This window comes from Paramacrobiotus metropolitanus, unplaced genomic scaffold (assembly GCF_019649055.1).
Source record: "Paramacrobiotus metropolitanus isolate TYO unplaced genomic scaffold, Prichtersi_v1.0 Parri_scaffold0000129, whole genome shotgun sequence".
NCBI classification, from domain to species: domain Eukaryota; kingdom Metazoa; phylum Tardigrada; class Eutardigrada; order Parachela; family Macrobiotidae; genus Paramacrobiotus; species Paramacrobiotus metropolitanus.
Genome location: NW_026570349.1, coordinates 6,380 through 32,872, shown reverse-complemented (window position 1 = coordinate 32,872; position 26,493 = coordinate 6,380). Strand labels below are relative to the sequence as shown.

Sequence of the window (26,493 nt, the reverse complement as noted above, 5' to 3'; positions counted from 1 at the left end):
TGTCCTGTCGTAACGATTAGCCCTGCGCACGGGTTTTTCCTTCTTACCGTATTATGGCAGCTGCACAGTCTGTACGCGTATACTCGTAGCATGGGTCGTACTACGTAGTTTTTTTTCGAAAATATTCTGTAACAAGAAGCCGAAGTGGCGATCCGATGTAAGTTTTGCAAACTTACAGTTCTTAGTATTTGACAGGATACGATACTCCACTGTGCAAGTATGGGATCATATAGGTGCAACATGCAGATATAGATATAATGCGTAGGTACTGTAAAAAAAAACCCCAAACTGCAAGTGAATTACAAAGAAGTTTACGACTGCCATTGGGCATTGGCTACAGCAGATTGCGAGTCGTACGTCTATGACTCTATGTGTACAGTACTGTTAACAGCATTTTTTACAGCCTGTGATAAAATACGCACTAATCCCGTACTTGTGTATCCGCGTATAAGCACAAATGCGACCAGGTAGAGACCGTAGAGTTTTATATCAACAATAAGTGGAAAATTCCGGGCTAGCACATTAGAGCAACCCGTCTACCCAGAGCGCCATTCTGAGCCGCTCTCTACCCGTAGCAATTGTAGTTAATAGTATATTTATCGCACTTTCCACAAGCTGATGGAGCTATGATAGCTGTCAGATACGGTTCCGCTAGGCAACCAGCTTGTGGACTTGCACAACAATATGAAAGAGTGCACTGGATGCAGGAAATTCTGCAGCTCGGGCTGCAACCTGGAATAGGGAGGTAGACAGCTGTTGAGGTGGTGGTAGGCGCAGCGGTGGTAGTAGGATGACCATTAATTCTACCGCATATTTGGCTAGCGCACGCCGCTCTCAGTCCGTCCGAAATGTCTTGCGCCGAACAGTCAATATCGCAGGAATACGTAACATCGCATTCCGGCGCGTAGCACGTTGAGAACTTGCATCTACATGAACTTTTTGTAGTGGTAGCTGGGGCAGGTGGCGCTTTGGTAGCGGGGGCAGGTGGCGGACCTGGTGCAGTTCCCGCTGCTGGTGTGGGTTGCGCTGTTACAGTTCCCGCAGGTGGAGGTGCTCGCGCCTTCACAGCATTTGCTGCATTTGAACGCACTCGAGGTTGTTGCAGCTGATGCGATACTGACGATCTGTCATTAACAGGCCGCTGGCGCTCGTTTGCCACCACAGTCCCAGCATAGTAAAGCCCAAAAAGTACCAGTAGAATGCACATCTGCTGCATTATGGCATAACTGTTAACTTTGGAGTAACGGTGATCGAAAAAAGGCTGAGCACTGAGGTAATAAACGTAAACGAATAATGCGTAAAAGATTTTATATTAACGTTTGTGCTGGGGGGACAAAACGGAACCATTGTTTGAAAATTCTAGCTGGAAGGCTAATTCTCTTTTTCTGCTGCATAAAATTGTGTTTCCAGGCACATGTGGTTCTGCCGTGTACAAGCTTGTCGGTAATTTCCTACGTAAAGGTACAGCTAGCGCGAAGTTTGCGCTTATAACGTTGGCCACTTCACTACGTTTATTAAATTTCCTAAATGCGCTCCGCAGTCAGATTGTCGCTTACTGCACCGACCAATTTCTAGCCACCTTCCGCCAGGCAGTTACTATTATTCTCATAAAATTAAATGGGGTGTACCAAGCCACCTGCCAGCCAAATGCAAGTTACGTGTTTAAACAGTGTAGCGTGGCGCGCCGTAGTGTGAAGTTTGGCGTAACACGCAAATTTATGTAATTCGCTGTATTGATTCGTCAGAAATTACCGGACAAGCTTGTAAATGCGGTAAAAAATTATTCTACTGATGTATGTACCGGTAAGTACCTGGAGTGTTGCGCTGAAAACTGGAATGCATTAAATATTTTGAGTCCAGTATCACCTGATCGCTTTCGCATTTAAGCTGATTTATGTATTTTGCGGAAAAATTTACGGGTACTAAAACGTAAGAGGCTTGGTTAAGCTATGTTATATGTACACATGCTTGTGCGACCGGTTTGACGGTCACCTTCCACATTTCCTAGTCCATTTTTCATTTGTATGACACCTTCTATTCCAAGTATTATGTGTGTAATCCCATAAAAAAGCGATGGCTTCCGGCACTTAACTGCAGAGCTGGTCCAAAAAATTTTGAAGTGTGTTAACATACAGATAGCAGTGCCGTGCTGCGACGTTCTCGAGGATCGGGATTTTGTTCAACCAACATCTTTAATTCAGCACAATGAATGTATTAGCCAAACAATACAAAAGTTAAGAAAGACACAGCCGTTCATGGATTAATTCAAGTTAGAGCCCCCAAACAGTAACAAATTTTTGTACGGCTACGTACGGTTTCCGCGTACGGCTCCTACGGCTACGGTACGGTTACGGCAGAAATAACTGGATTGACCGTACGGTATACCGTATACGGCAGTACCGTATACGGCAAGCCCATTGTAAAACCGTGTTTTTGGCTTACGGTTACGTACGGCACTTTCGTTACAGTACCAAATTTCACTACGGTTACGTACTGTTGTGCCGTACAGTATGCCGTATACGGCAGTACAGTATACTGTTTGGGGGCTCTAATTCAAGTTGATCATTGTCGCATAAGTCGATGTACCGTATTATCGGATTCCCTTATGGATATACTCATATACAGATCGACATTCTGTACATCCCGACATTCTGTACAAATTCACATCCCGAAAGAATGAATGTAATCATAGGCAAGCATTGTTAGGCTTAAGTTACATAGCGGTATACTGTCAAAGTTTCTCAAATCCAAGTCGCGCCAGAATCTGGCAGGGTCAGCTGTCCGTTATTGCGCTGCAACACCATAGCTGCAACACATAACATCGAATATTCAGGACTATGCACAAAAAAGTGCTCTTACAATTCAAGAAGATGCCGAAATCCTTTCCACTTCTTCCCGGGGTAATCTACACTGCGCGTCCAGCGCAAATGGCGACGCTTTAATTTGTCAAAAACAGCAGAACTGGGCGGCGGACAGTGACGATTTAGCTCGGTCTAGCAGTTATGCGTACAGTACTGGCATCATCCGATTCATCGTTGCGAAACACCATAAAAGGAATTCTGATGATCAGATTGAACAGGCGGGACTTTTCGCTACTCGGCATTTGCGCAGAAAATTACGGCAGATAAAATTAATCAAAATACACGATAAAGTTGCTGACTAGCAGCCGTGACACACGTCCTTCAGTGGCAGCAACTGGAAACAGATTTGTGCCAATCCCACGAGTCGGGATGGTGCCATCGAGTTACCCGTTCCTCTCTACACCAGCTCGAGCGTTTCTAATAACGATTAACGGGATCATTGGCTTTAAATGCATCAGCTGGGCGACTGCTAGCACAGCGTATTTCAAGTTGTCAGCGCGGTGTTGCAAGTTGACCACTGCCAGCGTTTTGGTGTTTCTGTTGACGACTCGATTGAGTAACGTTCCAAGGCGATAGCCTTCCGTCTCCGAACGTTGTGGCAGCTGAGAGCTTACTCTGTAGCAAAAAAAGCTGTAAGAATCAGTAGGAATTCCCGTTAAATAGCGGACAGTGCTTGCGGAAGCGCAACCATAAAGTCGTGTTCCACTTTTAACTTCGTAAAACCAGAAGCAGTTCTATCGTACGTATTTCGTTAAACTATATATTATTCCCACAAAAGATGCGATTTTGCCACAAAATTGACGGACGTATTACAAATTTTTCGGCTTTTGACCGCCGGGGGGCGATTTTAAAGTATGGCGCACCCCCTTCCGCCCCTACCAGTTTCTAGCCGCCACCCCGGCGGGTTTTAGGCGAAACGCCGCCCCCCGGGCGACTTCCCCCCCCCCCTTACTAAAAAAATCCCCAGCGCGGGCCTTGGGTGCAGTATGGTAACAAATACTTTTCGATGCCCACCGTTCTATTCCCAGTGAATCCTTGCCGCTAGCAGTTTTGCGATCAGCATGCCGAACGTGTGACATGTCGAGAATGAATATGCGTAAATAAGGACATAATTTTCTCCATTGTTGCTCCGAACGAACGTTTATCCAAGTTCCTATCCAACGGTAGATGGCCTTTACGGAATACACGGTGCAGGATATCGACAATATTCGACTCTTGGATGCCACCCAGCATTTACTAGTGCCGAGCGATACGCCATCTTTTTAAAAGGATACCGGCAGATTCTGTTCACACGCCGCTCGCGCTCGGGAGGCTGCGGGTAATCTGCCAAGCATGCACAACCTGGAAAGCCAGTTTCCAATTCATCATTCTGAAATCATGAGGGATGGAACGAAAGGTTACTCAACGCCAGGAACTGGCTGCGATAAATGCAGCCGTGCAAGAGCGTGGCGGGGCGGAAGATATACGGTCCGCTTTCTGCTTGGCGCACTGCAACATAGACATCGTCATGACCAGTCTCTATGGACCAAATACTGCGCTGATCATGACGCCAGACGCGGCTGATGGGCACCCACTGCGCCGGCATCTCCTCGCTATCGAAATCGATGAAGAATGAATCACCGGCGACATTCTGCAAGAATCCCAGAAAAACGTCCAACTGGTTTTCTGCACTGACGAGAACCGTATTGCCCACCTTAAACTGGTTGACAGTCCGTTGGCGGAGAAAATATGAAATCAGACCCATTGCAACCGTGAAAAATTATGAGTAATATTCTAAGCATGACACATCACACAGGTATTTTAAAACTTCTTTCTTTCTTAAAACGGTCGGCCTTTTAAAATTTGCGCCAACGATAGTTACTGTGTTACTGGCTAGTCTATAAAGATTTCCGAAAACGAAACGGATACGATTTACATCTCCCGTAAGAGTTTCAAAACAAAGCATTACAAAGTGTACTGCTTGGTCCTTACCCTTTGCAAAGGCGACAGAAATGTCACCCAGCAGGATCTTCATTTCCTAGTAAGTATTACACAATATCGTTGGCGTACTGAGGATTGCTGATGCCGGTAAGTGCATACTGTCTACTTGCTTTGCTGTGGCTTAATAGGCTGCCATGTGGCTGTGGCTTAATAGGCTGCTGTATGCAAGAATATCAGAGGTCAAAAATATCAAAGCGACTGCGTAGACCATTTAAATTTTGCGTCGTTGACCCGATTAAGCAATACTTGAGCTGCCAATTCATTTTACATAGCGACTGGCCTTACTATAATCTTGTGCAACAAAAGCAGACAGTTCCTAACGATACTGTATCGTGAGAACTGCACTGCGGGATAAATTGCGGACGATTTTCAGGTGACGATATTAAAAGTCCAGGCGTGAACGACAGGTATACTTTGTTTTTGCTGGCTAATGGCTGCGTTGGATACTTCAAATTGCTGTAGATTCGTTAATTACGTGTAATTACTATAAAGTGCAGGCTTGTTGTATTCACAGCCAATTTTCATAGGCCCGTTTGCAATCCCGATACACATTATAGTACTATACCGTACCATGCGCGTTCTGACTTCTGATACCGTTGTTACTGCGTCACAACAGGACCAGAAATAGTTAATATGGGTTTGCTGTAGGTACCCGAAGTGGAGCTTATGAAACGAGTTAAATTTTCGAGTTATGGAAAATCAGAGTAGCAAATAAATTTACAAGCCAAAAGAACGAATATACTCGTAGGCAAGCACCGTCAGACTCAAGTTACAGCGCGAGATATTTTCAAACTTTCTCAAATCCAAGTCGCGCCAGTATCGGGCAGGATCGGCTGCATGACAAAATCCATAGCTGAAACCCAGAAAGGTTGCAATTTAACTTATTACCAAAAACAGTGATTTGCGCTTACAATTCAAGAAACTGTCGTAGAGCTGCCCATTTCTTCCCGGAGTAAGGAAGTAAAGGTACACTTCTCAACCAACCCGCATGCCGATGTTTCAGTTTGTCGAGAACAGCCGCACTAACCGATGGACAGCGGTGATTCAGTTCGGCTTTAAACCGTTGCGTGCAAACATCATCCAATTCGTCCTTGCGAAATCTCATCACGGAATCGTAATAATCAGGTTAAACGAGTGGCGCTTCTTGTTACAGAATCTGGGCATCTCAGGGTAAAATCTTGGCAGATAAGAGTAAGAAAAACACACGGTGAAGCTGCCGACGAACAACCGCTGACATACGGCTTTCAATGGCAGCAACTGGAAGGATTTTGGCCCAGTCTGGACTGCTTAAATCGACCATTCCCGCTACCGGCATCCTCTCGATACCGGCTCCGGCGTTCTTAACGATGATAAACGGGATTATGGGCTTCAAACGCAGTAGCTCGGCCACTGCCGACACTGCGTATTTTAAGTTGTCCGCGCAGTGTTGCAAGCTGACCAGTGCCAGCGTTTTCGTATGACTGCTGACGACGCGGTGCAGCAGCATTCCGAGGAGGTAGCCTTCTGTCTCTGGGCAATGTGCCAGCTGCGGACTCAGAACGGTGAAGTCGATAATAAGGCAGGGCGCTTTGACAGGATCACGTAGTATAACGCTCTACAGCGAACAAACTCTGCAGCACACAGAAACGCTGTTATCGCCGTCATTTAATGGTAAGAGGCAGTACGACGGAAATTATGCGAAAACCGTTTCCCGACTGAAGATCGAATAAACCGGTTCTACCCTGCAAGCAGACTGTGCCGGCTTTGCCGCCACCGAAGTTTCTTGTATCTTTTGGGTTGGCGGTCCGACGGAAAGATGGGTGACAATGTTTTAAATGTCGTAAATTGTACTGCAGCCGTAGGACCAAGCTAGACCGCTGCCTCGTCCGGCCGTTGACTTGTTCCTGCTGTGGACTGCGTACCGTTACAGATTCGCTGAGGCTGTTGAGTAGCGAGCAGTAGGGGTGCATCTATTCTTACACTACCATTCGGATTTCGGCCTAACCTGATCGGGCGGCTACAGTACTGGTTCACAAGTAATAAAGAGCAAATCTATTGTAAAAGCCATACCGTTTTACTTTTCCTTGTGTTACGATGTCTGAGTAGGAAAAAATCGCGGAGAGAATTTCGTGGAGTACTGCATCGAACGCCAATTCGCAATATGCAACAACCGTTCTTCTACTGTATAATAGTGAGCGTCGTTCACAAATGGCTTTAAATGTGTTACCAACTCGTAAAACTGTACTTGCAATTTTGTATGAGTTCGTTCCTGGTAAAGATTTTGCCGTATTAGATATTTGCCGTATTTAGTGTGATGATGACTATTATTTTGTGGTCAATCCTACTAGAAAGCAGTTCAGTACTAAATAAGTTTATTAAAGCTATGATCAAAAGTAAATCTTACTTGTAGCAGAATTCGAAAAGGAAATGTGGTGAAAAAGCGGTCCGCAGCAGTATCTCAAAAGAAACTTCTCGACGCCCTCCGTTATCATCTTATTGGTTCGGTTTCTCCAGCACTTTCCAGATGCGCATGGAATGGATCTTACATGTTTACACTGGATCCGCATAATTAAGAACATTATTTCTTCTTCACTGATCCGTACGAAGAGTCGGTCCCAGTTCTCGTTCAACGGTAGAAAGTCTTCACGGAAAACGGAATAAAGCATGTTAACAATAGTCCTTTCTTGAATACCGTTCAGCGCCGAACTGACCCTGCTCGAACGATAGATCACTTTTTTAAAGGGCAACCGGCAAATTCTATAAATGCGGCGATCAATCGGCAAACGGTGGACTAGCTGCCAACCGTGTACAATCTGCAGGTTGGGTTTCTCGTTCCCTGTGGACGATAGACCAGTGTCAGTATCAAATGTGATGCAGCATAGAAATCGGCTTTCATAGCCGTAGCTGCGCAGCAGTTTAGCCGGCCGAAAAGTGTACGGTCCGTCGTGTTCCAGGCGAATCGCCACGTAGACATCGCGTGGATCATTAACCAGGCGAATACTGCTTCGCTCATGATGCCATACACGGCTGATGGACACCCACTGCGCTGGCATCTGGCCTGAATCGAAATCAATAAATAACGAGCCGCCATTAATATTCTGCAGGAATCCAAGATAAAAGTCGTCGTTGTTGAGGGCGCTGACCAGGACCGTGTTTCCCACGTTAAACTGATTGATCTGACGCTGACGGAGGAAATACGCACTCAGAGCCATGAGGGCCTTCGGATTCTTTTATAATTATACTGGCAGAGAACTAGCGCGCACCGCTTCGGGAAAGCTGACAACACGAATCAGACGTTAATGGCTTATATAACATGAGAAGTATTTAAGAATACTACAACGAAACTGTTCCATCATCTCTTGAGCATTCATTGAACACTTCGCCCAGTGTCTATGAAAACAGTCAGGCAAAAATAGTAGAATGATAGAAAACGGGTGTTTTGGTCCATGTAATAAGCCATTCGCAGCGGCGCAAGTCATTTGGCAGGAACTGTTTGTTTACTTCCTACCGTAATAAGACTGCCTATGCATTGTTAAAAATTAAAAACGGAACGCCTTTAGATTGTCTTTGGCTGACTAATCAATAAAGCTGCCTGTAGGTATTATGTGCTGACATGGGAACTGAGTCTGTATGCCGGCGTCTGTAACACATTTTTATGGCGATGGGCCGATGGCGAACAGTGGAGTACGCGGTAAAGTGCGGCGTGCAACTGGTTCAGCAGGTTTGCAAGATAGGATGTTTGTTGCGATAAAAAGTGTCTAACTAGGTATGTAATTATCTATGTAACTAGGTATGTAATTATCTAATTATCTAGGTATGTAATTATCTATAGTTTTACAGTTTCCCGAATGCACCAGCATAATTCATAGAATGAGGTACCGTGATAATCGAATTTGTCACACCCCCCGCAATAAGGACATCCCCCGTAATAAGCACACCGTAATAAGTAAGCCGTTTTTGGGGGTGCCCTTTAAGTGTGAAAAATTAGGGCACCTCCAAAAACTGCCGCACAAGATGCCGTTATTAAATATCGAGCGCAGTAAACTAACTGTTAGAAGGCATAACAGAAAAATTACAAATGTGGCGGTGATCACTAACAAGCAGTTGTATACGTACATGTTCCGGGCCCGCGCTCAAGCTCGGACTTGGACTCGGACTTGGACTACTAAAACTCGGACTTGGACAGAACTTGGACTTCATAACTTGGACTTCCTAACTTGGACTTCTCAACGGACTTTTAAATTGAACTTCCTAGCTTAGACTTGGAAACCTAGACTTCGAACCTGGACTTTCCTTTTAAAAAACTAGGATGCCCAAAAACCTAAGAAACCTGGGAAAATTAAGAAAACTATGAAACCTAAGAAACCTAAGTAACCTGAGTAACCAAAAAAACTGAAAAACCGAAGAAACCTAAGAAAACTAAAAAACCTAAAAAACCTAAGAAACCTAAGAAACCATATAACCCTGAGATACCTAAGAAACCTAAGAACCCTGAGATACTTAAGAAACCTAAGAAAAGTCCAAGTCCAAGTTTAGAAGTCCGAGTTAAGAAGTCCAAGTGTGGTCCGAGTCCAAGTTTTAGTAGGCCGAGTCCGAGTCCAAGTCCGAACTTGAGCACGGGCCCATGTTCCGGGATGCTGCATGCACGTTGTGTAGTGTATGTACAAGCTTGTCCCGTAATTTCCATCGTATCAGAACAGCAAACATTACAAATTTACGTGTTGCGCGTAAATCCGTACTACGGCGCGCCACGCCACACTGTTTAAACACGTAACATGCATTTGGCTGGCTGGTGGCTTGGTACACGCCATATAAATCAATGAGAATAACAGTAACTGCCTGGCGTAAGGTGGCTAAGAAACGGTCGGTGTGGTAATGGGCAATTTAACTACGGAGCGGATTTAGGCAATCAGATAAGCGTAGTGACGTGGCCATGTTTCAAGCGCAAATTTCGCGCTAGCTGTACCTTTACGATGGAAATTACGGGACAAACTTGTAATTGCATGCAGTCATGTACAAAAGTACCCGGTTACGGTACCAACTAACTACGGTATGTATAAGGCGTTTAGTTTCAATAGAGAAAAACGTGCTCTTGTGTTCGAAAAATAATACCCCCCTCTGAAATTTAGATGTTCGGTACGCGAATCCATATTGTAAGAATGCCCGGAATGCGAAAAACGTCGAAGTACAGTATGTTCGCTTTGTACAATAACGCAAAAATTTATTATGGCATGTTTTCAAGCGTTATGACACGGGTGCGGCACTATGTGTTTTTGTTAAAGGTCAAGCAATAAGTAAACTAAGCACTTTTATGATTTCGCACGTCAGGAACGTCACAGTTATCATTTGCAGATCAGACGAGTAAAAAGCTGGCTAAAAATTGGAAGAATGTATATAATTATAGGCTAGCATAGTCATACTCAATTTACAGCGAGAGATATTGTTAAAATTTTTCAAATCCAAGTCACGCCAGTATCGCACGGTATCGGCTGCCTGGCAGGTTCCGTAGCTGCAATCCAAAATCGCTGTTATAATATTTACGTTGGCATCCAAAACAGTGGGTAACACACTTGCAATTCCAGAAACTGTCGTAAAGCAGCCCAGTCCTTCCCGTAATAATTCCGAGTTCCCAACCAGTGCGCATGCCGACGTTTCAGTTTGTCGACGATAGCCGAACTGACCGGCGGACAGTGGCGATTTAATTCGGCTTTATACTTTTTCGTGCAGAGGATATCCGCTTCACTCTTGCAAAACTTCATCATGGGAATTGTAATGATCAGCTTAAGCGGACTGGCCTGCTTGTTGCAATACTTTGGCATTTCTGGAGAAAACCTCGGTAGTGGAAGGAGATAGGGACAAACGGTGAAATTGCTCACTAACAACCGCTGACATACAGCTTTCAATGACAGCAGCTGGAAGTACACAACCACCCCTAATACCCTCTCGAATGCGGCCCGGGCATTCTTAACGATGATGAACGGGATTGCCGGCTTTAAACGCAGCATTTCGGCCACTGTCCAGGCAGCGTATTTCAAGTCGTCCGCGCGGTGTTGCATGTTCACTAGTGCTAGCGTTCTGGTGTGTTTGCTCACGATGCGATTAAGCAGCAGTCCGAGGCGGTGGCCTTCAGTTTCGGAGCGCTGAGGCAACTGCGGACTGAGGGTGGTGAAATCGATGGTAGCATAACGCGCTCTGGCCGGATCATTTAGAACAGCGCTCCACAATGCGCACACTCTGCAGTAAATTACAGCGTTCTAGACTATCATCATCTAACGCTACATTATATATCCACAGAAACTGTTATAATTATAAGTTTACCGTTTATTTTTTCCTTGCGTAATTACGTCCAAATATGACTGAATCATGGCAAAAATTTCCTGCAGCATCCCACCAAAAACCAAGTCGTTCTCTGCAATAAATTGAACACCTAAGACTTGGCACATTTTAAACATGTTTTTTTCGAAACGACAAACACGAACAGCGGTGGGTACAACAGTACCGATAACGAAATCCGGGCAAGAAACTTGGTGCAACTGTGGACGGAAGCAATATTTTAGTATATATTGTTCGATGCCCCGTCTTATCTTCCTAGTAGTTCGTTCTCTCCAGCAGTTTTGAGATGAACAGCGCAAGGAGTTTACATGCCGGCAAGGTATGTGCATAATTAAAAACATGATTTCCCCTTCACGGATTCGTACGAACAGCCGGTCTCGGTTCCCGACAAACGGTAGATAGCCTTCGCGGAATATAGACTGCACCATACAAGCAGTATTCCACTCTTGAATTTCGCTTAGCGCTGAAGTCACGCTGCTCGAACGATACACCACTTTTTTAAAGGGCAACCGGCAAATTCTATCCACAGGACGATCATTTGGCAGGCGATGAATTAGCTGCCAGGCATGTACAAATTCGAAATCGGGTTTCTCGTTCCCCGGCGATGGATGACCCGTATGAGAACGCACGTTGACGCAACACAGGTACTGGCTCTGCATCTTGTAGCTGCGCAGCAGTTTAGCCGGGCGAAACGTGTACGGTCCGTCGGGTTCCTGGCGCACAGCCACGTGGACATCGCGTGGGTCACTATTACTGGACAGCAGAATGCAGTTTTGTTCATGGTACCATACGCGCTGGATGGGCACCCACTGCGCCGGCATCAGACTGGAAGAGAAATCAATAAAACACGAGTCACTCTTAATATCCTGCAGGAATCCCAGATAAAAGTCGTCGTTGTCGATGGCGCTGACCAATACCGTGTTGCCCATGTTGAAGTGATTGATGTGGCGTTGACGAACGAAATACGCCCTTAGAGACATTTTGGTTATTCTATACAGTTATTCTATAAAAGAAATAACACACGCGGTAGCGCCAGAATCTTTGGACACGAATCGAAAAGATAAAGTTATTGGTTTAGCATTAGAATGCACGATGATGGAATAATTTTCAGCTATTTCTTCAGTGATGGCATCCATTCAACCCGTCGCGCAACGCCTGTTGACTAGGTCAGGTATCAATCGAAAAGCGTGTTGCAAAATCGACCCATTTTTTTGACCATTCGTATCCGCCCTCCTGTTCAGTAGCTTACGACTGTTAATTTCTATGACTATCTGTCTAAAATACATATGAAAATTTGCGGCTTTCAGTATGAGGAGAATAGTGAATACCATCGCTGACCGGGCAGAAGAACTGTAACTGCTTTTTAGCGATAGCTTTGAGCCTGTCTATTAGCATCTAAGAAGCAGTCTTTGGCGTAAAATAGTTCGAATGAAATGTGTTGTGTAACTTCTTTCAGGCGTATTTCTTTATTGACCGGCTTAACGATGCAGGCCTAGGATATGCGTCCTGCAGTCTTTTATGTATTGCATTACTTCAAGGCTAGATGTCATCCTAGCCGGATATGGGCTACCTGCACTGACTCAAATTAAATTAAATTAAGTCAATTCTACGCTGCCGCTTTTTCCAGTACTTCTTAGTTATTACAAAATTAATGTGATATGTACTACAGTAATACCGCACTATTAAGTAAAAAATAACGAACTTATTATGTTATTCATGCATTTAATGCCCCAAGTTTAGTTGTAATTGTAATGGGTAATCAGCGTTGTTTCGCGAAAAAATCTTATGTTTTTACTCGTACTGATAATATGGTGATAGCTTGATGTGGCCACCGAGCCACACGGAAGCTGAACGGCATGCTGGGCTGCTCAATTCACACGGGTGTTTCATTGGACAGTGTTCGATACAATTACAAGGCATAAAGTATAGTTTGCAGCAAGCTGCATTATGTTTAGCTTCATACCACTACATATCTGTGTATAAAGCTCAAAGTTTGAGTCATTTCTTACCATTAGCCGACTTTGAGTGTTTTGTTACTGTAGAAATAGGTTCTATTAAAAGCAGTGCAGGCTGTACATTGTGATTGCAGCTTCATTAAATCTGCCCATCCAAAAGCACAAGAAGTACTGTATTTGCTCTATAGTGAAGCTGCACCATAGAATCATGATGTATTTACGGAAAAAGCGCTGCAATTTATCACCGGCACGTGCGTGCATCGATCAGCAACTTATTCATCGAGCGGGTACAGCCGCGATATTTACGGTGCATATGTCGTCAACAGCTCGGCAACTTGTGTAGTGGCAAACTGGTCGATGATATCACAACGGCACTAATCTGCAAACAGTCGTAGCTCCATGTTTACGATCTGCAGCATTGCAGCTTTTAAATAAGCATCCCACTGCCGCTTGGCAAAGAGCCTTTGTTGTGAAAATTTTGATAATTGCCTATACTACTTTTTTGAGTTGCTAAATCGTGCTCAGTGTTGGTAATTTACGTTTTACAGCGAGGTAAGAGCAAAAAGGATTGTTTTTAAGCCTTCCAATTTTTTTACATGTCGGCTATTAAATCGTACTTCACCCGGGCCCATCGCAGCGGATGTATCAATTTGGGCAATGAAGTGTTGGTCAACTTCCACAGCGATACGGAGTTTTATCTGGGATTTTTGCAAGATATTAATGGGGATCAGGTCTTTATCGATTTCGATTGTCAGCTTATCCAACCACAATGGGTCTCCATCCACCGTGTTTGGCGTCACGAACGCAGGACTATTCAGGTGGTAGACGATCCCGTGGACGTTCATGTAGCCGTTCGCCAGCAAGATGCCGGACCATACGTTTTTCAGCCTGCTCTACTCTTGCGCAGTTGCAGCTACGCGAGTCAGTTCCTGTGCTGTGTTTCCTTCAACCTGCACCTATCGCCCAGCGAAATTAAGGACTTCGAAGTAGTGCATTCCTGGCAGGTTGTCGAGCATTTGCCCCATGATCGAAATTTTTACAGAATTTGCCTGCTACCAATCAAAAAAATAGTATACCGCTCGAAAAAGTTGACTCTTGGTGCTGGCATTGAAGAGTCTCACATTATCCACACGCTGGATGTTGGATTCCGCAACTGTTATTATCACTACGAAGACGGCACTCGGGATCGAGTGTTTGTTCGCATCACAGAAGGAGAAATCATGTTCCTTATTATGTACATAAAATGTTTGCACAGATATAAAAACGAGTGCGGGGCCATCAGCTGCTGGCTAACGGAAACCACGAAGAAAGTTCGTATGGGGATCGAAAAATATTTACTCAAGTGTTTGAGTAAGCCACAATGCCAGAACCAGATGCCTGAACTTGTTACAGGTTAACCTAGCTTAAAAAATTTCCTTGAATAAATGATTCTTACTTTTAGTGTAAAATAACAAATGCCAAGACACGGGATTTGGAACTGTAATAACTGATCTTCATATTTATATTATTGAGCCTTATGCTATGTATGTACAGACTACAGCTAATCTAAATAAATATTTTAGCTACAGGAAATTTTGCGCTGGTTTTACAAAAAAAGCTTTTGTTTTTGGCACCGCATCCTTACGTATCTGTAGCTGACTCACTCCATCATATGTCCGTATTCAGCTTTCAACGGAACCATACGTCACCTTAGGATCTAGAAAGTTGACAAAAATGTGTCTACTTGCAAAAACAATGACTGTTTGCCTTTAGCTAACGTGCACAGCCAGATCAAATGGAATGTTGGAGAAGAGACTGAAATGATGCTTGGAGACCTTCCACTCGAAATTTTATCGATGTGTCTTCGTGATTTGGACGTTACTCCAGGAAAACTTAATAGGCAAGGAAACATATTGTGTTTAGTGTGTAGTGGTGTATGCAAGTGAGTAGAAGTAAATAATAAATACAGTTATTAACATTTTGCTGTTTCACAGAGTGTGTGCAGTGTGGAACGCATTACTTGGAGACCCGGCATCCCATTCGTCCTTGACCATTGACTTCTGCACGCTTACCAACCAGCGAGCACAACAACGTCAAGAAACAGAAGGCTACCATATCGGACGGCTACTCCATCGCCTTATCAGCACCAAGACGCGCATACTGGCACTGGTAAACATGGCGCATCGGGCTGACACGGTGAATCACGTCGTTTCGCTCGTTGCCGAATTCCTGCGTTTGAAACGTCCGGTCTTGACGCTTATCGTTAAGAGCTGTCGCGCCGGTGTAGAAAGCAAAGTAGACGGCAACCTGTTTTGGTACAACAACCCAAATGTCGCAGCAAACTACTTTCAACTGGTGCCATTGAAAAACCTGTGTCGCCGCTTGATAGTGTGTGATTTTATTGTCGATTTCTCTATATGGACAGATCCGTATTTTGGCCCCCGAATGCCGAACTACATCAAGCGAAAGGAACCGAATAAACTTTTAATTAAAATACCGATCATGCCATTAGAAAACGATGAGCTGTGGATTCCAAAGTTTAAGCGAGAACTTGTGCAGAATTGCCCACCTGTTGATCTGTCAGTCAGAGAGGACATAAAGCGGTTGCATGCTGGTTGGGTCAAACGCCACCGATATCCCGGAAAGAAGTGGTTGGCACTGCGGCATCTTCTTGAATTGTACGTGTACAAAAGGATTATTTTACTCATTTCATATATATTGATGCGTCTTACTTGTACGACATACAAGATGTAGCGCAATCCTCTTAATGATCAATCTGAATTGAGTTAATGAGAAACGATATTTTGTTGCAGTTATGGCCCATGTGAAGCTACGAACCAAGAGGAATACCAGCTGTATTCAACCTTCTGGTACAATTTGGATTTAAGGGAGTTCGATCGGCTGCCTCTCCGCAACTTAAGCCTGACAATGCTTGCCCGACATTATATCCGCCATTCCGAGCGTGAAAACAAAAACAGCTAACTCTGCAGCCAGCCTATTCTGTACTAACGTTTTAAAGCGTTTTCATATTCTGGCACAGCAGGACAGAGTCTCCTCAAGACGGAAGTAATGGTGGCTAGCGCTCAAATGGACTCCATGTATTATCATTAACGACGGAAGTAAAAGACATGCCAGTGTTTCTTTCAAAAATTAGTTTATTTTCTCCGCTAGTTTCTCTTTGAAAGTGGTGCACTCATTGCAATGTAACTTATTTTCTGCCTTCAAGGGAATACTGGGATCCTGCTGTATTTGAAAAGTCGTATTGTCCCCGAAGTGAATTTTTGGAACTAGGTGGGTAAATGACACTTTTACCACCTTTTTACAGTACTTAATTCGATTTGTAAAACGATGTACAATAAGCCACACTGCATAGGGCGCAACTGAAATTGATAGCGCGCGAAAGAAACTGATAGCGCGCTGATGTATTCAGATGGAGTAGATTCGGTACATATCTTTTATTCGGGCAATAGCCTATTAACAGAACAGCAAGCCTGCGCTGGTAGATACTAATTAAAGATTCCGAATTTACACATTGAAGAAACAACCAAAATCATTACAGTCATTTCCAACTTTCAATCGTGCATTTAATGTACCCAAGACAGCGGCCGCATTACAGATTCGGTTATTTCTAGCACCATGCAATTCGCACCTGTAACCTATGTTTTGTTTCAAACATCGTTTTGGTACCGGTGGAAGCTTAATTTAAGGTGATAATTAATTGCTTAACTACCGGGGTAGGCCACACTACTTTCTAACAGTCCTGAACGACTGCTTCTGATTTGCTAATTTGTACTGGCTCCGACGGTAATGCGCAATCCTTCCGTAAGATCGAACATATCACAAGTACTGTTTTACTGTGCGCTTTATTCGTCTTCTGGTGTATTGCTGTTTAATTTATAATGGTGTTGCCCGGGCTAACTTAAGCTCACATAGAAACTCTGAAAAAACGGGGGATCCAAACCTTGCCATCATAATCTTATTGTTAAGCGGGTATGGCTGCCACTGGACCATTGGCAAAGCAGACAAATATTAGTTTGGTCTCAAAGGGGGAAAACAACCTCCACGTGCAATAAGGAAAACTATCTCGTCCTCCCCAATTCGTACAAAGATACAATGCCAGATGCACGAACTTATCTCCAGTGAGACAGCGACCAGCACCGCGATAAGTCATCCGCTTCGGCTCGGTAATACAAATGTTGCTTCCGTGCCCCAGCAGGTAGCGTCCAAAACAGCCGCATTAACATCTCGTACGGGAACAAAAATCATTCCGCCCGGAGGCTTGTTGCCGCTGGTTGACAGCCCAGGCGGTTCGCTTTGGCAAGAATACCCCGCAAATTTCAGTTTTCCCTTCGTTTTAGTAGAAGTATGCATTTCCATGTGTCTGGACTCTGGGCCATCTGCCTTTGCTGCTGGAAGAAAACAGGCCTGAACTTGCTGCCGGTAACGCCTGCAACGATGTCACGGATTTTTTCTGGTTGCCGCCATCAGTGCTGTCATTTCTAAGTTCCTTGCGCCTCCCCATCTTCCCTGGCTTGCAGTCGAAACTGTGAACTCCTGTTATTCGATCCACATCACGTTCAGTCCAACTTTTCTGAAATTTCTTTAAATTTTCGGAAGAAATTTCCTTAAAGGTATTGTGCAACAATATACAGATAGATAGTACTGGTACACACACAGACTGTCACTTTTACACACATGCACCGGTCGATCGATCGCCCACATGTACCGGTCGATCGATACAGAAACCAGCAGCAAGTGCAGAGGCGCCGTTCATCGATCGAATATACTGTACAGCACCGAAACAGGACCAATATATCTAGTCAAGTTCTGTACCCGGATGATGGTCCATTTAAAATTTTGCAGCACAATCACTTAACAACATGTCTCTTAAACTGCATCAGTTCTTTGCGTTGTGCAGAACTTTTTCTGTATTGTCTGTGGCACAGACAATACAGAAAAAGTTCTGCACAACGTGCTAAGTTATTAAAAGTCACTCTGTGCAAAGTTATTAAAAGCATGCAGACTCCCAGTCACACCTTATTTTCTGCTTTTTGATATCTAGTTTTTTCAACGTTCCAAAACCCTTGGGGATAACTAGGTATACGAAGCACTGAACTTCGTGTAAAAATTTTCTTAATGACGGATGTAAGCACGTACTTTTCGCGCGGTCAACGTCCTGGCCGTTTCAATCTGGGCAATGTGGTCCTGGTAAATTTGCTTGGCAAGGAATACTTTCTGGGATTCATTCAAGATGTCGATCGCGATCGTGATATGGTGTTTGTTGATTTCGACTGCAATACCATCGCGCCATGGTGGGTACCCGCCGATCGGGTATGGTTTCGCTCTCACTTTTGCAGATTCCACAATAATGTTAGATACGGTCCAATGGACGTGTTCGTAGCAGTGCGCAAAATGAACAGCGAGCCGTATGTTTTTCGTCCGGGAAAACTTGTACAAAATTGTGGCACGGAGAACTTGTACCTCACTTGCATTGCCATAAATTCTGACGATAAGGAGGCCATTCATGTTGTACATCACTGGCAGGTTGTCGACTATCTCCCTTTCCCACACCACCCAGACAGATATTACGTTATGGATTACGTTAAGAAAATTGTTATACCAACGGATTCTCTGCGATACGCCACCATTGATGAATACCGGATCAGTCGCATGCTGGACATGGGTTTTCGCAACGGCAGACGATTTAATTCGGAACTGTGCCCGGATCGCTTGTTTGTTGAGATCGAATCGAATGCAATTCGTATTCTTATCTGGAATATTGCATGCATGCATTTCACAGAAAATGGATATGGTTTTGATAATTGTCCTACAGATGGAGGTTGCTTCCACAAAAATACGGAAAAAAGGATTACTGCGGGCGTAGAGAAGTACTTGTTTGGTTACTGTGGCAAGCCGGAGTTGTGCTTACAGTTTTCGAAAAGTTTAGCTGGTAAGTGGTCCACCGAACTTAGACATAACTATAAGCGAAGCTGCGCTTGAGTGAATTCTTATGAAAGATTGTTCTCTGTAATATTTAATTCCTTCAAGCACAAATAAACCAATGAATTAAGAACAAAGAATTGGCACACCGAAAAGTATCCTCCGTATCCTTGTTGAACATAACGACTTCGACGCCTTGAACGTGATTTTCCACCGTATTTTGTGTATTTCGTAATGCATTTGTGGAGTGTATATACATATCTTAAAACGGCGTGCGCTGGTTGGTTTGAGCTACGGTAAGAAATGCTTTTTTGTTTTGGTAAAGTAATACGTTATGGTTACGAATTTGCGAAGAACTTTTGGAAAACTGCGCATGAATGAAGTTGAATAGAAACCAAATTTTTAGGTATTAGGTTCAATGTATCTGTATTATAAACATGCTTAGGCAGTTATAAAAAGCATAAATTCTTTGCCGTTTCTATACAGCAAACGATCGAGTTTTTGAAACCCTGCCTCCGGAACTCCTGTCAGAAGCGCTGCATTCTTTGGACCTCCGCTCTCAAGTGATCGCCAAAAGGTAAATTCTCCAACGAACAACTGTATTCCAATGATTATGATACACTAGGAAAGTGAGCGGATTTGTGCATTGGTAGACAGGAGCGCAGCCCTTGCATTAAGGCCGAAGATGTCTGTTACGATCCAATTTTTACCCCACATACGAAGACTAAGGTTGCCGCGATTTTACTGAGTACGCAGGGTCTATACTCACAGATGGGCGCTTCCGTCTATAATAATGAGAAGTTACTTGTATGAAATTGCAATTTCATACTTTTTCAATTTCAGTTCGATTAGTGGACTTTCGCTGCGCTCCGGTCGATTTTACTGCAATTTTCATCTAAATTGTATTTCTTAATGCCATTTATAATAAATCATGGCAAAATGGAAATAAACTCTCGCTAACTAATTCATATTTGAGCTTTATGTTGAACCAAATCTGTGCCGCACGAAGTCAAGGGTAAATGGAATTACTTTTGAGAAGCATGTAAGCGGCGAGAAGTTTCGTACCGTAACCAATCTGACTCGTGTAAGAAAAACAATTTTTGGTTAAATACGCGTAGATTTCATGTCTTTCGCAACCGTAGAGTGTGTGCGCTATGGAATTTACTGTTACCCGATCCGTCAACCGCCAAGTGCATACATATCGACTTTGCGAGTCTCACCCGTCAATGGACATGGTGCAACGAAACGGAGGGTTACCACATAGGGCAACTCGTGCACCGATGCGTTCATCCAGCCACCCACGCACTGGCCATAAGCAACCTTTTCCATCGCTGCGCTGATCAAGATCACTATCCCACGGCAGCCGTTGTCACACAAGTGCTTCGCATGAAAGGAACGCTCCCTTTAATCGTCCTTAAGGATATACGCGTCCCCGCTGCTCGCCGGTTTCCTCGAGACAGCGACAATCCTGATGATCCCAACTTAAGTGGAATGATATTTTATGCGCTGCAATTCACCGAAGTATGCCGACGAGTGGTCATCAGGAACTACACGGTAGACTTTGCACAGTATAGCGGTCCGCATTTCCGGCATCCGATGCCCGGATTCACGCAAACAAAAGAATCTTTCTGTTTGATGATCCCCATTCCCTCGATGATCTTAACAAACATCCACAGCAAAGCCGAAAAATTGCGGTGCCTGCAAGATTTTAAAATGACACTGGAAGCCCTCTGTCCGCCTGTCAAGCCCGCAGTCAAAATCTGGTGGGAAAACCTGCACGCCAAGTGGGTACGAAAGGTGCCGTTTCCTGGGTTACCGTGGACTGAACTGCGGCAGCTACTTTGTTTGTACGTGTGGTTTATCGAAATTTGCACTGCCAAATAAAGAAATAGTTTTTTCGCAGTACCAATACTCGTGCGCTAATCATAAAAAATGTGGCCCTGTTGTATTTCTCAGCTACGGACCACATGTTAGTCGCCAGCAGTTTGTGGACTGGAACGCCAGAGATTTGGGTGACGCGACCCTGGGTAATTTGCAGCTGGCCATGCTTGCCCGCCATTATGGTGCTTTATCAGCGGGGACCTAGAGTACAGTGCTGCAACTCCAGGTACTGTTGCCCGGCTGCCCGTATTGTGCGTATCCGCAGCACTGTTGGCATAAATTTAGCTTTAACATAATTCAAGCTGACGGCATTTGATTTATCAAGCAGCATTTCTGACGTTTATGTTCTTTTCAGAATTGCCGGTTTTTCGGTGCCGATCGGCCCATGTCATACAACCGATGTCTATGATTTGTGCACCAGTTCCAGAAAAACCTGTATTCATATTTGTGTCATAAAAGTTGCGTAGTATTAACCTTGTTAGAGCTTCCTGCTTTCCTTTCCTTACCGATAGGATAGCATCTCTTTGCAGGTAGCTGTACCGGAATCAAAGCGGAAGGAGCTATCCTTTTTACATTTTCGTTTTGTTTTGACTGATAATTCATAATTACGGCACTTGGGGCTACTTTTTTTGCGGTGTTAAATTGTGCTAACAATTGTGTCAGGTGCCCAGAATAGTCTGATGCATCTGTCCCGCTGCATAAAACAATAAATTAAATTATGGAAGCTCATTAATCAGCCATTTTTCAGCTGCATTCCGGAGACTACGTTGTGACGTTGCTGTAGCCGCTCGATAAAGTGGCACCAACAGAGTTTGTGTATTGGAATAGTCGCAAACGCTGATCGATATTATTACTGCCGGTTGCCGAAAATACCAAAAACGCTTATACAGTAGGTATGCCGCTACCGAGAATTATAAGGATACATAATTATTACTGAGACAAGGGTAATACGTAAATAAATTATACGCACTACCTATATTCATCTTACAATTACTGCCTTCGCACTGGTCAATAAAACCAATATTTTTAATTGTGAAATTGTGATAGTGTAACACTATTCACAATTTCACAGTTACTTACTCTTATTGTTCTCTCGTGTATTCCCCCGATTAGAAGGGATTTCGTGAAGAATGGAGACAAAAGCACTTGTGACAATAATACCAGTCAACTGCAATAACGCGACAATACAATATCCGCAGACCACAGGCATAGTCTGTACAGACAGTACAGTCACTACGGGGTATACGATTTTTCATAATATTTTACTACTACAGTACGATGCACTAAAAAATGAGCCATTACCGTGCAAGAGTTGATTTGTGGATGCCACGGAGACAATCGCAACGTACCGTAAATGTTGGATACGTACCGGTCGTACTGCAAATGCTATGAAACTGCTGAGAACTGTTATAGGCCACTCATGCCATAAATCGATGTGAAGGAGAAACCGCAATACTTCCGATAAGTACATGAATACAGCTAGTTCATTGCCTCCAGTGGTGTCCCACAACGATTTCGCAGTTGCAAAGGTAGCCTTTTCCTTCCTTATCGGTCAGAACTCTACATATATCTGTACCATAGTCGCCATGATAAACGTGAGGTACATGTCATTTACCTGAGCTTTATTTTGATGGACGGTTGTTAAGTTATTTGCAATTTTTTGTTCACAATTATAATTATGTACACAATATTATTAAGTGTAATATCTGTGCTGTACAATGTCTACCCGAGTAGATCAAGCAGCGGCAAAAATCCAATGCGCCGTCTTCAAGGAAGCTTGATACTTCAGATTAATTTGCTAACATGCTGAACTAACTCCTTTTCTCGTGAATGGCTGCTGTGTGCATTCGAAATGAAGCGTTTGGACGATGCTGTGATTATTGCTACAGACCGGAAGACTGCATTGCAAAAGGAGGCTACGGTACTGTGTACAAAGCCAAGATTACTGAAGGAGGAGGTTTCACGAATGAAAACATCGCGGCCGTTAAAGTCGTTCATCTGGATCAGGGTTCGGAAATCTTGGCCAAACCAGAGAACTGGATGAAGCTGCGCAACAGCTTGAAAGGGTTGATAGATTTATCCCACGACCACCTGGTGGCGTACCACAAAATTAAGATTACCGGATCACTTGGGGGCGCATCCATTGAACTTATGATGGATTATTATCCTGGTAAGTTCTACCAACTGCATCTGTAGCAGACCTTTTTTTCCACGATGCTTTAGCCGGCCTGTGTCTTAAGTTGACACATCGTGTATTTTTTTCAGGAACAGATATGGAACGTTGGTTTGGGAAACTGCGGTCCGAAGGGTTGCTGCTCGATGAAGCCGAAGCTATCCGATACGCCATGCAAATTACGAAAGGATTACAATTTCTGCACAAGGAAAAGATCATCCATGCCGATCTGAAGCCTAAGAATATCCTTGTTAGACAAATGGAGAACGGTAACATTCGATTAGTGATCGGTGACCTGGATGAAATCGTCAAAATGCAGCGCGATGTTACGTGCTCGCAAGATATTACTCGTCTTTGCGGAACTGTTCGCTATATGTCACCAGAAATGCTGAAGCGTTTTGTAGACACGCAGAATGCACCAATTTCTGTTTTAACAGGAAGGAAAGTTGACATCTGGAGCCTGGGTTGCATAATTCTGGAATTAGCAGGCTACGTTATTGGGAGGCACGAAAAACAGCTCTGCCGAGGACTTAAGACCATTCAAGCAGGCTGCAAAATTACTGACGCTTATTTTGCATCTTTATTGGTTGATGGTTACGTTCCGTTGGTGTCTGAATATGTCCCAGCAAATTTGGCAAAATGCATTCGAAACTGCTTACATGAAAATCCGGCTGATCGACAGGATGCCGATCAAGCGTTGCAGAGTTTAGTCGAAGCCGAGAAAGAGGCACCAAAGGAGGTTATCGTATTAATCCACTGTGAAAACCGCTTCACAAACCTTGCGGTTCAAGTGCTGATTCCTTCGGCAAATATCTTACATCCGTTCCCACTACCAACGGAACTGCAGACCAAGGTTTTCTGGAGTGGATTTGGTGAATCCAATAATATGGTGATATGTCAGGTAATGGATGAACCTGGAGCCCGAGAGTACAAAACCTTAGCGTGGGACCTTGCGGCAGAAATGTGTTATGCTGTCTCGCTGTCGGATGGCTCAGCTCGGATGACCTGTCCCATAACCGTGCGCGACAAGGTCTACTTTTGGGATTTGACCGGCTTGCAACCGCAGTTTAAAGCCGCTATTATTCCTAGTGGAGAAATTCTGCAGATTCCGTTTCAAATTGCCGGTAATGGTGAACCGGGCCACATGTCGAGGTAAGATACTTAAAAAAATTTATGTAACTCCATAAATGTAGGCCTGATTTTTAGACCCTTTTTCGAGCGCGGTGTACGATTCGGAAACAAACTTATTTACATTTTTGGACGGTCGTTTCAATCAACAAAGTCCATGTGGATTGGCTACTTTGACACTGACACGTACACGTGGCACAACCTACCGGATATGCCTGGAGAGCGACGAGACTTTGCTCTAGCTGTGCTACAAGGAACTTTATATATAATTGGAGGTTTAACAGTTTCGATATGTGCTGACTATCATGTGTCAAAATCCTGTTTGCGCTTAGATATTCAATCACCCGATGGCGGTTGGCAAGAAATCCACGATCTTCCACAGCCGCGAACGGGTCACTGTGCTTTTGTGCTGAACAACCGCATCCATGTATTCGGTGGACGAATTCTCTTCAATGGTACCAGCAGCATTTTACAGACAATGGAATTCTATGACCGCGATCAGAATAAGTGGACCAATATACCTTTCAAGAACATGGACAGCAGAAGCCACTGTGGCCTGGATTTTTCATATGCTGTAAACCTGTCTTATATATGGCCGGCTTGTGTGTAAGAATATTCAAAAATAATGGTGTTATCAGGGCGGGCTTATGATTCAGCCCTTCTCTCATTGGTTGGTTTTGGGTTTTTTCCTGTCTGGGCATTTGCATGCGCTTTGATGGCTCTATAAGGCAGCTGCGCTGCCTACAGAGACCAGTTGGTTCTTGGCTTGCGCGCAAAGCGCGGTGTGTGTCAGATTTCGGCATTAAAGCCTTCATCCGGGTTTGCTTTTGTTTCGCCGTCGATGGTCGATGCGCGCCTAGTCAGCGCCATCTGATATGGTAGCAGATCACGGAGACGTTCGTGTGTTGCACAGCGGGCTTGCCCCGCTCACGGGCCACCTCTGAGTTGTGGACCAGATCGCGTGATCGCGCCCTGTGCCACCCCCGGGTACGGAGCTCACCCGCTCCTCCGGATTTCCCGTCAGTCGCCGGAGCTGTGCCGTCACTCCCGCAGAACGCGGAGGAAACTGCCTCTCCCAGAAGGGGATGGAGATATCGCCAAGCCAGAAGTGCAGCGATGGACGGACAAACCCACAGCCACACCGTACCGATGACGGATGCCGACGGTGGACGCAACCCGGACCAGCAGGAAACCTGCGGACCCTTCACCACCACCAACAGCCACGCCAACCCCGATCCCCACGGCCGGATCGACCACCATTACCACGCCGAGAAATTCACCCCACCAAAACCCTGCCCGCCTTACCTGGGACAGCGACCTTTCCCCCGGCGGAGCAGTGGAATTGCCCCACCGGAGCAGCGTAATTTTGTGTTTGCAGGGTCATGGCCGTACCTGTGCCCCAAACCCCTGCGCGATTTTCCCCAGACGGTGACCTTTCTCCAGACGGATAAAATGCGGAATCTACCGATTTCCGCATCCGACCCTGGATTCTGTCGCGACAGTGCGTTGACCTAGGCACTGGACCGCGTGAAGCCGAACCAGACCGACCGAACCCGAGCCAAACCGACCGAGAACCACTCCTAAACCGAACCTGATCCGAGCCGACCAAACCTGGACCGAGCCGGACCAAACCTGACTGAACCAGATCCCATACCGGACCACGTGAGCCGACCGAACTGGAACCGAGCCACCCGGTAGTACAGTCTATTAGACATAGTACAGGGACCGTACCGGTCCCTGTATCCACTGTTCTTTTACGGCGCATCACGCCATTTACCTGCACTTCGCAGGAGCTCAGTGTTAGACCGTACAGGGATATCAGGGCGGGCTTATGATTCAGCCCTTCTCTCATTGGTTGGTTTTGGGTTTTTTCCTGTCTGGGCATTTGCATGCGCTTTGATGGCTCTATAAGGCAGCTGCGCTGCCTACAGAGACCAGTTGGTTCTTGGCTTGCGCGCAAAGCGCGGTGTGTGTCAGATTTCGGCATTAAAGCCTTCATCCGGGTTTGCTTTTGTTTCGCCGTCGATGGTCGATGCGCGCCTAGTCAGCGCCATCTGATAGTGTTGTGGTCCTGATTCACGATGGTGCATGTTTGTTGAATGCATAGCCAATGTTTAGGTTTACTCGTGAGTTTTTTAACTGAGGCCTAATTAATCAACACGGAGGTCAAGCGGAAACAAATCGGAATGTATGAACGATCTGTCCACTCTAGTTGCATAATCTAACGAGACGGCACAAAATAGCACATGCTTATCGCAAAACGAGTTATTTTCATTCATCTTCA

The 26,493-nt window shown here is 44.8% G+C and overlaps 4 protein-coding genes across 6 annotated transcripts; 3 read left to right on the top strand and 1 right to left on the bottom strand.

Moving 5' to 3' along the window:
* Positions 1-2,527: 2,527 nt before the first annotated feature.
* On the bottom strand, positions 2,528-8,412 carry LOC129598787 (uncharacterized). The gene is made up of 2 exons (XM_055496841.1): positions 7,225-8,412; positions 2,528-3,476 (listed from the first exon to the last, which is right to left on the bottom strand). Exons 1-2 carry the CDS (start codon positions 8,030-8,032, stop codon positions 3,472-3,474), a joined length of 813 nt encoding a protein of 270 aa, XP_055352816.1. The 5' UTR covers positions 8,033-8,412; the 3' UTR covers positions 2,528-3,471.
* Positions 8,413-13,452: 5,040 nt separating this feature from the next.
* Positions 13,453-16,584, top strand: LOC129598778 (uncharacterized). 2 transcript variants are annotated; one of them, XM_055496831.1, is made up of 4 exons: positions 13,453-14,458; positions 14,861-14,987; positions 15,082-15,765; positions 15,901-16,584. In XM_055496831.1, the coding sequence occupies exons 1-4, from the start codon at positions 13,705-13,707 to the stop codon at positions 16,067-16,069; spliced, it is 1,734 nt and encodes a 577-aa protein (XP_055352806.1). In that variant the 5' UTR covers positions 13,453-13,704; the 3' UTR covers positions 16,070-16,584. The 2 variants fall into 2 exon arrangements, with proteins under 2 accessions (XP_055352806.1, XP_055352805.1); XM_055496830.1 differs by having other exon boundaries at positions 13,453-14,500.
* A 1,368-nt stretch (positions 16,585-17,952) lies between these two features.
* On the top strand, positions 17,953-21,533 carry LOC129598788 (uncharacterized). Of its 2 annotated transcripts, XM_055496844.1 has the most exons (6): positions 17,953-18,418; positions 18,632-19,037; positions 19,514-19,604; positions 20,170-20,874; positions 20,984-21,134; positions 21,264-21,533. In XM_055496844.1, the coding sequence occupies exons 1-5, from the start codon at positions 18,224-18,226 to the stop codon at positions 21,111-21,113; spliced, it is 1,527 nt and encodes a 508-aa protein (XP_055352819.1). In that variant the 5' UTR covers positions 17,953-18,223; the 3' UTR covers positions 21,114-21,134; positions 21,264-21,533. The 2 variants fall into 2 exon arrangements, with proteins under 2 accessions (XP_055352819.1, XP_055352818.1); XM_055496843.1 differs by having other exon boundaries at positions 17,953-19,037.
* Positions 21,534-22,645: 1,112 nt separating this feature from the next.
* LOC129598773 (uncharacterized) lies at positions 22,646-26,212 on the top strand. Its single transcript, XM_055496826.1, has 3 exons — positions 22,646-23,078; positions 23,174-24,233; positions 24,288-26,212. Exons 1-3 carry the CDS (start codon positions 22,739-22,741, stop codon positions 24,817-24,819), a joined length of 1,932 nt encoding a protein of 643 aa, XP_055352801.1. The 5' UTR covers positions 22,646-22,738; the 3' UTR covers positions 24,820-26,212.
* Positions 26,213-26,493: the final 281 nt, after the last annotated feature.

Excerpts from the sequence above, each read along its gene's own strand:
- LOC129598788 (XM_055496843.1), top strand. The coding sequence starts at position 18,224 with ATGACGGATGTAAGCACGTACTTTTCGCGCGGTCAACGTCCTGGCCGT. Across the intron at positions 19,605-20,169 it reads TCTCAAGTGATCGCCAAAAG|AGTGTGTGCGCTATGGAATT; the intron begins GTAAATTCTCCA and ends TCGCAACCGTAG. Across the intron at positions 20,875-20,983 it reads CTGCGGCAGCTACTTTGTTT|CTACGGACCACATGTTAGTC; the intron begins GTACGTGTGGTT and ends TGTATTTCTCAG.
- LOC129598787 (XM_055496841.1), bottom strand. The coding sequence starts at position 8,032 with ATGGCTCTGAGTGCGTATTTCCTCCGTCAGCGTCAGATCAATCAGTTT.
- LOC129598778 (XM_055496830.1), top strand. The coding sequence starts at position 13,705 with ATGTCGGCTATTAAATCGTACTTCACCCGGGCCCATCGCAGCGGATGT. Across the intron at positions 14,501-14,860 it reads GATGCCTGAACTTGTTACAG|CTAACGTGCACAGCCAGATC; the intron begins GTTAACCTAGCT and ends GTTTGCCTTTAG. Across the intron at positions 15,766-15,900 it reads CTGCGGCATCTTCTTGAATT|TTATGGCCCATGTGAAGCTA; the intron begins GTACGTGTACAA and ends ATTTTGTTGCAG.
- LOC129598773 (XM_055496826.1), top strand. The coding sequence starts at position 22,739 with ATGGCTGCTGTGTGCATTCGAAATGAAGCGTTTGGACGATGCTGTGAT. Across the intron at positions 23,079-23,173 it reads TATGATGGATTATTATCCTG|GAACAGATATGGAACGTTGG; the intron begins GTAAGTTCTACC and ends TATTTTTTTCAG. Across the intron at positions 24,234-24,287 it reads GAACCGGGCCACATGTCGAG|ACCCTTTTTCGAGCGCGGTG; the intron begins GTAAGATACTTA and ends CCTGATTTTTAG.